At 44.4% G+C, this 13132-nt stretch overlaps 2 protein-coding genes across 5 annotated transcripts in view; one reads left to right on the top strand and one right to left on the bottom strand.

The window, feature by feature from the left end:
* Positions 1–194: 194 nt before the first annotated feature.
* Positions 195–1660, bottom strand: spmip2 (sperm microtubule inner protein 2; the record flags this gene model as incomplete). The annotated part of the gene is made up of 4 exons (XM_084459552.1): positions 195–327; positions 523–581; positions 1069–1298; positions 1591–1660. The coding sequence occupies 4 exons, from the start codon at positions 1658–1660 to the stop codon at positions 195–197; spliced, it is 492 nt and encodes a 163-aa protein (XP_084315678.1).
* Positions 1661–2565: 905 nt separating this feature from the next.
* The window catches only part of rapgef2b (Rap guanine nucleotide exchange factor 2b), a gene marked incomplete at its 3' end in the record, with an annotated part of 84330 nt that continues 73763 nt past the window's right edge, over positions 2566–13132 (top strand). For all 4 annotated transcript variants that reach the window (XM_084459507.1, XM_084459508.1, XM_084459506.1 and 1 more), the window contains exon 1: positions 2566–3079. In XM_084459507.1, the coding sequence (XP_084315633.1) occupies positions 3011–3079 (69 nt within the window). In that variant the 5' untranslated portion in view covers positions 2566–3010. The remainder of the gene's footprint in view (positions 3080–13132) is intronic.

Below are 13132 nucleotides of genomic sequence, written 5' to 3'. Positions count from 1 at the left end.
TTGATTCCTCTGGGAATAGAAAATAAATTATTAGAAATACAAATATTGACAGACTGCAAAATTTGACCATGTATATGGGTAGGCCTACAAGGCCAAACCACAAGGGCATTTGAAAGTGAAGAGGGGCCCCCTAGTTTTGGGGGTCAAAGAGTTATGCAACTTGTCCTAAGGGGAGGGTATCATCCTTCTTGTAGTTAATAGCTTACCTTGTTGAGAAGGAATTGTTTGTTGTTATGTCGGCTGTATCCCTCGTACATGTTGTGTGTCCACGCAAGACGGCCGCGGGCCCCGGCAGACTGCTTATCTAGAACGAGGGGCGGTGCGTGCCTAAACCACAAAGGAAGTGCTGCATTATGAATGGGGAACGGATCACCATCCATAAACACAACACTCCACAAGCCTGACATGCTATCACTATCCATTAGAAGAATGTATACAGCACAGCACACGTAATATGAGTCTTGATGACTGAAAATAAAAGACATTTAAGATACATAGTGTTGATTACAAACGTTGGCTCACCATGGGTTCTGGTATCTGTGAGTCACTCGGTCCTCCAGCGCTGAGCGGAATTCATCTTTCTGCAGGAACACAGTTTGTTTGTTTGTTTGTTTATTAAGATCTCTTTTAGCCATCGGCTAGTCTTCCAAGAGTCCTCAACTAAAACATACAGTACAATACATACAATGTATACAATAATGCAGAAAATACTAGGCTACAGTTAGTAGAAAATACTACAATTCATAAATAGAATTCAAGAATAAATAAGAAAAGAAAGAAACATGATAGTGAATACAATAATAACAGTAAAATACAGTGACATGATTAAAAACTCGAATCCTTCACCTTCTATCCCTAGACCTAGGCTACTTCTACCTGCCACCAGAGAAGGTTCAATGTGTTGGGCTGGTAAAGTATTAATTTCTATTTTGTGGCTCTGACTCAAGATTAGAAATATGCTCTCTAAGTGAGTTTAGTCACAAAAATAGTTGCCGAGTAGTTGCATCACTCCTCCATCCCCTAGTCATATAATTAGCATACTGCACACGGATTTCATTTGAGACCCACCTTAATTTGCATATTGCTGAGCAGCGTCCTACTGTTCAACAGCTGGTGAAATTGCAGCCCCCATCCGACCTCCCCAATATAGCCCTGCTTGGGCATAGGTGGTGGGGTGTATGGAGCAGCTCTGCACAGGTAGTTTAAGTCGCTTGTACCCTCGGGTGACAAAGGACCAACGCCAACATAGCGGGGGAAATCGATTGTCTTGGTCCGGTAGTCTCCAATTCCGTCTGGACCTTGTTACATTGAGATAGGGATCTTATGTCGGGATTAGTTCATCACAGTGCTCCCCATCATGACTAGGCTACACACTCACGGACGCACGCGTAAAAATAGGCAACAATAACAATGTAGCCTAGATTTTGACATCATTCTGTCTTCAGGGATTTCGTAATTAGAACATTATGACATGGGTGTAACAGCTTTGAGTAATAGCTTTATTATAAGGGAGAATTTGTGACTCAACCTCAAGCAGGCTATTCTAAACCCCAGCGTGCCCTAGAACCGCCATCCTCGGGACAGACTCACCTGTGAAAAGCATCCTTTGTCCAAAGGCTTGGGACGCCTCTCCTCGGCACACTTTATTGGTGCGTAGCATTGTTATTCGGCACTGCAACAGAAACTATAATCTTCAGATTAGACCTGCAGCTCCACGTTCACCGCAGGGGGCCCGAGGGCGAGTTTAGTGGTCATGGGGTCAGTAGCTGTCGCTATGCAACTTGGTTGTCACGGTGTCAATGTTTGGGACCGGATGGTTCTCCATGCGTCATAGCGCGGCCTCGCCTGGTTCCAAGACCAATTTAGATGTGTTCAGACTAATTTAATCATTTCACAGAACTAGGTTTGTGTGCCTAATTAAACTATCATCATACAAGCTGCACAGAAGTTGCTTTCAATGCTATATTATAATGTATCTATTCACATATAGACAGATTGATAGCCTATGTTCGGACTGTAGGCTACTGCTAGTCCGTGGCCAATTTTTTTTATTTTTTATTTAACCTTTATTTATACAGGTAAAAAAAAAACACGTTGAGTTCAGAGGACTCATTTTCAAGTGTGACCTGTTCACAATCATTCAGCACTCGTTACACTAAGTTACAAACAACAGGACAGAATTACAATAAAACATACAGGACTATGTGTAACAATAACAACAATAAAAGTCGGAAGTCTAAAAGTGAAAAGTGCATGGGGGATGAGAACAGGGGAGAGTTATCTTAGAGTGCAAGAACATGACATTGGCACACTCACTAAATCAGACAATAGTCGCTGTTATTCCAGTTTCTGCCACTGGGTGGCGGTAAAGGATAGGCATGTTTGCCACATTGCATTGTCCTCTGCTCCATTTGTGTAAATGGGCTCGCCCATGAGCCTCCCCTTGTGTCACACAGTCACCATGGTGGCATACAACACAACGCTACGGCGGCGGACCCATCTTTACATTTAAATCTTTACATTTTAATCTATCAAAATGCTTTTGTAAAGGATCGCCTCCGCACAGCTCCACTCCCCAAAATGGACAAGCGCTTATTGTCAGGGTAGCTGCTACTTTCCCACCTTTTGTTGATTCATGGGATTTTGTCAACAGCAGAATGCTGAAGATACAAGGACTGGACACCAGCGTCGGCTTGAATAAAGGAATAGTTTGATTATAAAACAATTACATCTTCTCTCACTTGTATCCTGGATTCTTCGAGCCGCGCCTATAATAAGTTCCCCTCCGGTGGGACCGGGCAGCCCTCCAGAACCATCGGGCTGGGGACAGAAGGAAACCCCGAGGCTTGTGGCCTGGCCTGGGGACTCATTATCCAGCTCAGAGGGTTTTAAATCGAGGACAACAGTGGGTACAAAGTATTCACCTCGCTCTGGGAATATTTGCAGTGGATATTTGCAAAATTATCAACGGAATAAGCAATTCAACTGTCCTAAACTCGTCTTCAACACAATGGCGTCCTATGTGGATAACAGCTTTCGTCAGGCTGTGATGATGAACCCAGCAGAGAGAACGCAACAGGTCAGAGGAATCATTGTTTTTGAGCCTAAACATGTTATGCTACTAATCTTAACATGTTTTTCAACCCGCTTGGTCACAGTGTAACAGATTTGACATTGTTGCACTGTGACTATCTGCTCGCTACATTGCTCAGCGTCATTTTTTCCCCAAACCAACTTCTGCCATAACCACGCGTAGCAGACCGGGTCCACATCCCTCTAAGCTTTATCTGGCCAGATAATCTGCTACTTAACGTAACAGAACCTGATAGTACCTAGCAAACACGCAACGTCAGGGAGACGTTCAGATCACGTCTTAATAACGTCCTGGTCCTGAACCCCGTTTGTTCGTCTGCTGGACCCCTCAATATTCACACGTCTGGCTTGGACCCCTCTAAGACGTCTGTGGACGTGCAGAACGGGTTCAATATCTGAACGACTAAATTAAACTTTCATTCTGGCTCCTATAGGTAATAGATAGATAATTGGATGTCTTTGGACGTCCGAAAAAGACAAAAAAGACATCTAAAAGACGTTTTTTAGACGTGTCTTTGCTCAGTGGGTAGTCTACTGTTAACCCAGACACTTATGAACGTTTTCAAACCGGTTATCACAGAACGGTCCTCCCTCATTTGGAGACAGTATTCTGTTAACAGGATCGTTCTAGTGCAATAGCCTACGAGTATCTAAGTATCTATTACTGTTTACCAAAAACAAAGCTTGAACGACAGGTCTTGTGTTCAAGGCCCAATAAAAGATGTCTATGTTTGTCTTTTGAACTCTTTTGCAAGTCCAGTGTAGGCCCAGAGGGGTTGGCATGTAACCTAATGCCCACCATCTTATTACACACTGAACAATGTGTTGAACAGCTTTTTTTTTGTGGATTTCGGTTGTATGGGTATTTATTTATGGTGACATTACAGAAAGTGGAGTGAAACCACTTGAACCAGTCGAAGGGGTTTGATTGTAACCTATGCATAACAATAGGGAATGTGGACCCCCCAGTCAGGTGGGCGAGGTGATGGTGACACTGCCCGATGGTGACACTGCCCGATGGTGACACTGCCCGATGGTGACACTGCCCGATGGTGACACTGCCCGATGCTGAGGTCTCTGACACTGAGGAAACGGTCATAGGACTTGTCACAGGTTGTCATGGATGGCGTTTGTTAACCCTAGTAGGCCTGCATTCTCCGCAGGCATCATCAGTCTTAAGAGGGGTTGGGTTTGATTCAGATGGTGTTGGGATAGGTTGGGTAGAAGAGGGGACTGCATTTAGCACCTCTCATCATTGTGCAGTGATGGACTTCACTTGCTTTCATTGCTTTAGTAGACTACTAGAAACTTTACATTTGCCCATCAACCATGCCTTTTTAATCTGTTGCTGACTTTTATGCTACTCACTGTAGAGATATAGTGTGCATCATCATGCATGTGGATATATATTGGTATGGGAACTTTTGTGTATGACTAGGAGTTACCAAAACATAGAAACAATGCATAGGTCTCCAGACATTTTCCAGACAAGGTCTCCATCGTCTCCTAAGCTGTATTGCAGTAGAATAGAATGGAACATTTATTTGCCATGTGTGACAAGTACCTGTACATTGGAATTCTTGTAATCGTAAGACAATGTGTGTTGTGTTCAAGCTTGAGATGTGAGGAAGAAGAAATAAATAAGTAGGCCTAATGCCACAATATACGCAATGCTGAAAACAGCTGTTTGGAATGTACAACGACCCCAAAAGTGGTCAACAACATTTCCATGGCGATGCCAGTCCTGCATCACCTCTGTTTCTGAACTTCAGCTCGAATAACAACTCAAACACTGTCCTTTTTAAGATGTCTAGAGTCCGACTCCAGCTTGTGTTCCTTCTTCTGGCACTGCCGTAGTCTATCCAAACGGGGGCAGACAAGGCCTCTAAGGCTTAGCGAACTGCTATGGAACTATCATTAACACCAGTGACTGACCAGTGTGGATTTGGCCAAACTGCAGATTCTCACTAGATTTTACAGTCTAGGTTTTCGCTAGATCACAACTTTTCCCCTAGCCACTGTCACATTTTCTTGCTCTTTTGAGGGTGTTCTTCTGCTGGGCGTGTTGTGGTGTGTTATCATGCCACATACCACATATCCAGTAGCCTATATCAAATTTATTGATTGCATAAATCATGATGAAGGAGGAGTATCCCATACATATCCTTTTTTATCCCCAAGAGGATGAAGCGAAGAGAGGAGTTGCATACCTGTCATCCCTCCCTGCTTAGCCAGGCGCTGCTAGAAGAGCCAAAGGTCGAGTACACTCACAATCATGACCCCTGTTAGTAAGTCATATTACTCAAACGACCGATCCCTCTTCACATTGTGTCCTTGTGCTCTGGGCCTAGTGGAGGATTAGCCGTGACTACTAGGAATATCTAACCTGAACGCCTATGGAGAGAGGGTGTAAGACGTAGGCCATGACTCAATACTATGAAATGTCTTTGTCCCCCTCTATCCCTGGGATCTTAACCTCCAGTGACTCTTTAGAGAGAGGTAAGGAGGTATTTCAGGAATGGAGAGAAGAGTTAAGCATATAACCACAGAGGAAGAGAGGCGGCCGTTGCTCTTTAGTGAGCAGCAACATCCTGTCTGGAGAGAGAGGGGAAAGGAAGAGCGTCAGGATGCTTTCTGAACCCCGCCAGGAAGGAAGGGCTTATAACAGTATTTTAAAAAAGAATAATCACTACATTGACTCCTGATTCATATGCTTTGTGACCTCTGTCCTATTTCTGTCATCCAGTCAAGAGCGTGAGAGAGACTGGACATCCAACTGAGCCACATCACGTTTTGCTTGCCCGAAGAAGCTTTGTCACAATAGCGTTTTCCTACAGCATACAGACCTAGAATGTTCTCTTTGAGAATTGCATTTCGCTAATTCCCTCCAACTCCCAGGCAGTCCATAAATACCCGCGCGACTTTCCTTGGCCTCTCTTCGCTCTGCTTACCCTGTGGAACTTAAGTGATGTCACATGTTGTTCTTGTATTGAAAGTAGAGGCCGAGCGCTGGCTTACATACATTGCGGTCACAGTGACGTGTTCGTCACCGTTTAAATGCAAGGGCTCCCTATTCCATAGGGAAAGCACAAGATACACCAACGCATGAATGAATGATACCCACAGATTTGAACTGATCCCTTGATTGGTTCATTTGGAGTTTAGTATCTGCTGCTTCCACACTGACTTCTGTGTTTCAACCTATGACATCACATGCGATTGGGACATGGAGCAGTAATGCGTGTTATTGACTCAATGCATTATACCACAGTCTATTAAAGGCATCGATGTATTGCTTTTGCGATTGCGAACATAACGTTGGTACACGTATCTTGCTGGAATTCTTCATTTGGAATCAGTTTGTCAGGTAAAATGATTTATTATGTTATTCATATTTCTGCACATTCAACATAGGACCATGTGAAAGATATTACTGCTCTGGGGTAGATATTGGTAAAGGCTATGGCATATGACCTTAAATGTTTCACTTGACATCTGGTTACAGTACTTCACTATTGTGCATTGTCTGTGGTAGACCTAGCCTACCTAGCGTTGGATTATTGTCATGGCTTTTATACAGAGGGGAAGTTGAGAAAGCCAAGGAAAAACATTCATATGTTTCAAACAATGCAACTGGATGCTGACCAACATGCAGTGAGGGCCGCTCTCTCTCTCTCTCTCTCTCTCTCTCTCTCTGCGCTCTCTTTCATGATGTCTTTCTAGTGTGTGTGTGGAGGGCTCGCTCACGATGCCGTTCACACACACACTGCTTTCATGTGCAATAGCCTCATTCCCTTCGAACACTTAGCAAAACATTTCACTTGCTTCCACAGATTGTACACTTTGGTCCGAAGCCATGTTCAGTATGAAGGCTTTGTATCACTCTAACTGTACTGTGTGTTGTTTTCTTACTCGGCTTCATACGAAATCACAACCTTCCCTCATTCATGCGCGATCTCTTGAGGCACGGGCTCCGAGCTCCTGGGCCTCGATCTGTCAGCTCTTGAAATAGAGACAGGCTGGGACATTTCTTGCAGGGTCATACATTTGTTGGCAGTGAATCACACGCGTTGTCTTGTGTCAAATGCATGTTTCAGTTCCTTATGGTCACATTCCTTTTGAGATATTTTTAAAGCAAACGAAAACAACTTTGCAGTCAAGGTCCCAGTGGGCTCCATTGTTCTTCGCAGTCGAACTGCGAGATGACTGTAACGGTCTTTGCACAACTAGCATCTCTAGCGTTAAGCTAAGCCATAGCCCGTGCCCAGACATGCACTATTTAAAATTCTGCTATTCTATTACAGTACATAGCTTCATGCTGTTCCTGGCATTCAGTGTAATTCGGAGCAGTGTGGTACTAGCAGAAAACAAGTGCTGGTTTATGAGAGAGAAATGCTTTTTGGCCTCCATCCTTTGCTGTATTGGCAGTCTAGGTAATCCTTCCTGTCGCTGGATTTGAAGACATGAAATGGAAATCAAGTATCAAGTAATCAACGATGTATGCCCCCCAAAAATACAAAATTCTACTTTTGTTGTAATCTTATATCAAAGTATATCATTTCTTACTTCCTGGAAAACGGTAGGTCACGTGCAATGACAACAACAACAGGTACCTTAGATTTTAGGCCAATAATCTCACGACATCCACCCGTCAATCAACGCTATCCTTCTATCGGATCTGTCTAAAGTTCTTAAAACCCGTCCACTTGTCAATGTTCCAATCAGATTCCTCTAAACGCATGTCCCACCCTCATAGCTTGTTTGCGTCGGAAATACGTCAAACTACGGAAGTTAGATGATCTCAAACGTCCGTTTCTGTGCGACTTTAAACGTAAACAGACAGGGCTGCTTACAGCCTCTTCTGTGAGGTAAATAATCTGCAAAGTTTGTGAAGGAAAGTGAAAGAGAGAGGACCCACGATAAACAGGCCTCTCTCTCAAGTCGTTTCTGTAGCCTTTCTGAAAGAGTGCACAACTTCAACGTAAGCACTTCCTACATTGTACTTTAGTGGTTTTAAACCAACATTTTCACCTCACTGAAATGAAATCTAAACCGTGTTGCCGTGGGCTAGCTATGTGGATCTAGTCATGGCCGCGTCAGCAGTTCCCTACTCCCCGTATAATGATCAGAGCATCTGATATGGCACTTGGGACATGACTTAACAACAGACACATATTTTGTTGAAACTGTGTTCTGACAGCCTTCTACCAACAATGGCATCCAGCCAACTGGAAATGCGTTCAGTATCGGGTCATGATCTGCAGATCCCAGCTGTACCGAGCTCTGCCCTCAGATAAAGGTCATCGCTGTCACGTGATTTGCCGTGTTCCCCTAGTCCAGAAGCTCTTTTTCTTTATAGTTTGTTTAATTTGTGTTAATGACTGATTCATTGGGTACACGACCTACAGTATCCTGCAGAGAGTCACGCATTTGGACCGAGATTCATTCGCATGTGCCAAAGCCATGTGTGCTTAGAGACCTAGTTTAACTTGTTGTAACTTAAGCTAACGTTGGTTTCTTTCTTAGCTGTGCCAGGGAGAAGACGATTGCTTGATGTGCAAACAAAAGGAACTGATTCACATTCCTTACATTACGACATAAACACAAGCGAGGAACAGCTGTTGTTTGTGGGTTGTCATTTTTGAAATGCAAACTGAAACAGAAGCAGTCTCCAAGAGCGTTGCCAGCAGAGAAATTAGGACTGCAAAAAAATAAGGAAGAGAAAAGACAAATTTGTTTTCATCTTATCGGTAATAAGGAGAATTCAATGGCTCTTCTGGTTCTTGGTTTCCTGTGCCCCGCAAAACGGATTGGAGTGGAGGTGTAGGGTGTCTATCCAGCTGAAACCCTATCTGGGTAATATGCCTCAGAGGGATTGTCTGACCTGTGGCCGGTTACGTTTCCAACCCTCTGTCCCCTTGCTGCCCATCAAAGAAAACGTCCATTCTCAATCTAGTCCTAATCCAATTCTCTCTGGAATGTCGGACAACCCTCCCCCCCCCCTTTCCCGCGGGCTGATTATCTTTGAGTTGACTTGGTTGAACCTCTAAGTTCTCTTCCAGCAACCGGAGTGTTTGACGGCCAGAGTGTCGACCTCCAGATTAGCAGGCATGGTGTGCGCCGTGAGCTTTCAAGCCACCGGCTTCGTACATCGTACGCAATGTGACACGTACGCGTGCGGCGACACATTTTCTGAGTCAACTGTTGATTTCTCTAGATGCCATCTAAGGCTGCCCTGCTGGCTCTCGAGCGGAAGACGGAGGCCGGTCATGGCCTTTGTGGCGATGCGTGAATTGTGCGATGTGTAACGGAGCGTGTTTGATTGAAGATGCTGCCTCATTGGCGTCGTAGAACTCGACCCAACTAATTAACGCCTTGATTGACCTCAAACTGCCATTCTCAGCCAGAAGTTTTCCCTTATGGCCTGGTGTTTCCGTTTACTTAAACTGTTCCTGCTGAGAACAAACGTGTTTCATTAATCATCTTGTCTCCATCAGTTTTCATATCATCTTATAGCCTATGTGGTACAGCATTGAGGCCCCCAAGCCCAAGAGCCAAGAATGACGCCATTCACAATGGCAAATTAGTGGTACTTAAATTTCTGGCAGTACGTCTGTTTGATCTATTTCAAAGTAACATTCAGAGATGTTATTTCAGGTCTATTGCTGTCTCTATCAAGCAGGCAGTCAGGGTGGATATGATAATCATTCTTGTCTTAACGGCTTAATGGCAAAGTGTGAAGCAGAGATGAGAATCATTGGCTACAGTAGCCCACTCCGCTGTCAGTAAATCTCAATAAAAAAAATTTGTCCCACTAATCGGTTTAATAATTATCATGTTATGAACATGACTGAGAGTCCTAGATTGTTAGCAGGGGATTTCTTAGGTTTCATGTCAACTTTAACTTGTTAAATATCAAGATCAGAGAAGGGCTTCAGAAGAATGGATTCAATTTAGGATATTAGTGAACTCTTATTTGACCACCAATATTTATAATGGCATTATACTTTCATTCAATAAGAATGAAAGCATCGGTCTTTTCCTCTGTTCTCCACTGGGATCCCTGAGTGCTACATGGCGTTAACTATCCCCGTCATGTGTCTTCTGTTCCCAGACAGGAGGAGGCCATCTTTGGCAGATCTGCTCTGTCACATCAAGTACTATTGTGTGGCCATAGGGCTATTTCAGTCCTAATCTTCTCTGCTGTAATGAACTTAATTAACCTAGGCATCAGGCCATTTGCATATTACCCAGCAGCACCCAGGGTTTCTAAACAGGTCAGACACAGACTAGTGGCGGTCAGAGCTGTCAGTAATTGCATGAGAGTAACCCAATTTGTGGACAAGACCAAAACAACATTTGTCGATGTGTATTTTGTTTAGTTCATGAGACATGATACAAGGTGGCGATTCTGTAGCGTCCGTTGGTGGGTGGGGCTTTGTTTTCTGAGGTACTATGGCTTGTTTGAAATTATACTTCATCCCAGTGCAATGTAGAAAGTTATTTTTGACTATCAAAAAAATCTTTGTTATTAACCAGTCTACTTTTACTGTATTAACATCAATCACCAAATTACACCTACAACTGACCTGAAACAAGCCTGTACACTCTCTAGGCTCCTGCAGATTTGTTTTAAGAGAAATGGAATTGAAGAGAACGGACTACATTAACGCTGAACTAGTGCTGATACCAGTCGGAGCACGCAGTCAACTTCATGAGAAGGATACTGAATCCGTACCGGTGGAAATCAGCAGTATCCAAATGTCTTTGTTTTCAAATCTCTCTAAGCCAAGGATTTCTCCCGAATGAAAAGTCTTCCTTTTTCATATTTCTTACATAAGACCTGTGTGAGAGAGGAAGTGTACATATGTGCCTTTAGTCCAGCCAGATCCCAACAGTCCCAACATTGTCCGCCGTGTATCTTTTGTAAAACAACATCCTCAGGATGTAGCCTAGTTTGAAATAGCGTCTGTCTCTGGTTGAGGCTTATTTTAGTCAGCACGAGAGGGCCCAGGGTGGGATCATAAGGCTAGCCTACATTGTAAACAGGAAGTTCTCATTGAAAGACCGGGCTAGCAGGGTTTCATAACTCGGTGTGAATGATGAACACAGTGCCAAGAGAGAACTTGTTTCTTTACCAGTCAGGTTATGAGTTTTTTTTGCTAATTTTAGCATCATGGCTTCCAGTCATTCTCAACTAATAACACCTCAAACCTTCCTACACAATCTACATAGCGTAGAAGGTTAATACTCAGACATTGTACTCATTATGTTGGTCAGTTGTGGATCTAGCAAGAAACGTGAACTGTGCCAGAGATAGAGACACTTGGAGATTTCATGTAAACTAGTAAATTGTTTCTCTGATAACGGTATCATCTGTATCCTCTCCAATCCCAAGACACCCTACCTTGCTATGCTAAAGACATCAGCAAACAATGAGAATGTTTTCTTTTCTTCAAAGACACAGAGAACAGGGCAATCGCACCCTCGGGGAGAAAAGTGAAGTGTCACACCTAACAAAGACAGATGCAGAGAGAATCCGAGAGAGAGAGAGAGAGAGACTTGCAATGTTGAAAGAACCTTAATGACTGTCATCCAGCTACTAACAAAGGCATCTCGGATGGCTCGCGACCAACTCCCACGGGACATGTTGTGCCCACAGATAACCTCAGACGTCAAAGCTCCTCTTGAAATACACTTCACAACAAGCATCTTTTGTCAAACGGTGAGACACACGCACATCACACGGTGTGGGCGGCAAAACACACACACACACACACACACACACACACACAAAATAGCTGGAAACTTCTCTCTGCGCGTAACCCATCCCGATGTCCTTCCCCCAAGGAGCAGACTCTAGTAGGCAGCGTGCACGGGACGCTGCCAGGGGACAACCAAATGCCCCTGTCCGTCCTCGCCAGGGACAGACAGCGTTAACTGCGCTATAGGTTCGCAATAGGTATGTCGCACATGAGCGATTTGGGGGCTCAGCGTCTTGCTCAAGGACACGTCGGCACACTCCGGAAGCTGGGATCGAACCGGGGACCTTCAATCCCCAGACGGACTCTCTACCTCCTGAGCTACATGCCAGTAACATATGGACAGTGACAGGGGAAAGTAACCTTGACTCAGTGTAGCATAACTGAGACGGTAATGAGGTGAATTTTATACTGAAACCAATAGTGTTCTTGTGTTTGGATTTAGATGTGGTCATATCTTGTATTATTATCTTGTAACATGACAGGGCTTTTAAAGGGCATGCCAAAAGAAGGGTGTGTGTTAGGGAAGTGTGTTATGAACCTGGCATCTCAGGGAGTGGTGCATACTGGGATATCGATTACAAAGCACGCTGCCGTCGAGACACCCTCGGACTGGAGGAGAGAGAGGCTTGCCTCTCGTTAATCGTGGAAGATGTCACCGTTTGTCACTTCGGATTTACTACCCCCAAAATTCCAGATCCACCTGGCCAATAGGAAAAGATCTCGCTCTTGAGGCCCAGAAACACTCGCGCCTAATGAAAGCCATGTTCCACGTACTGAGAACGGTTTGACTGGTGGTTCCCTAGCAACTGTGAGGCATGATGATATCATAGGGATGTTGCTGTACAGACCCAGAATGCAAAAGGGCGAAATTGCTTGAAGTGAAAGAAATTGATCATTGTATTGAATTGAATTCCATAAATATCCCGGTGGAACAGTGAGATATGCATCGGAGGATAGGTTTAAGGATCAATGGCCTCACTGTGCAGGAGAATGTTTGAGATGGATGCCGTCACACAGCACTGCAAGCCCAACCCAGAGCAGACTAGCAAGCCCAACCCAGAGCAGACTAGCAAGCCCAACCCAGAGCAGACTAGCAAGCCCAACCCAGAGCAGACTAGCAAGCCCAACCCAGAGCAGACTAGCAAGCCCAACCCAGAGCAGACTAGCAAGCCCAACCCAGAGCAGACGAGCAAGCCCAACCCAGAGCAGACGAGCAAGCCCAACCCAGAGCAGACGAGCAAGCCCAACCCAGAGCAGACTAGCAAGCCCAACCC

The sequence above is a fragment of the Borostomias antarcticus genome, assembly GCF_949987555.1.
Source record: "Borostomias antarcticus genome assembly, chromosome: 28".
Classification (NCBI taxonomy): domain Eukaryota; kingdom Metazoa; phylum Chordata; class Actinopteri; order Stomiiformes; family Stomiidae; genus Borostomias; species Borostomias antarcticus.
This window is presented reverse-complemented; position numbering and strand designations above follow the sequence as displayed.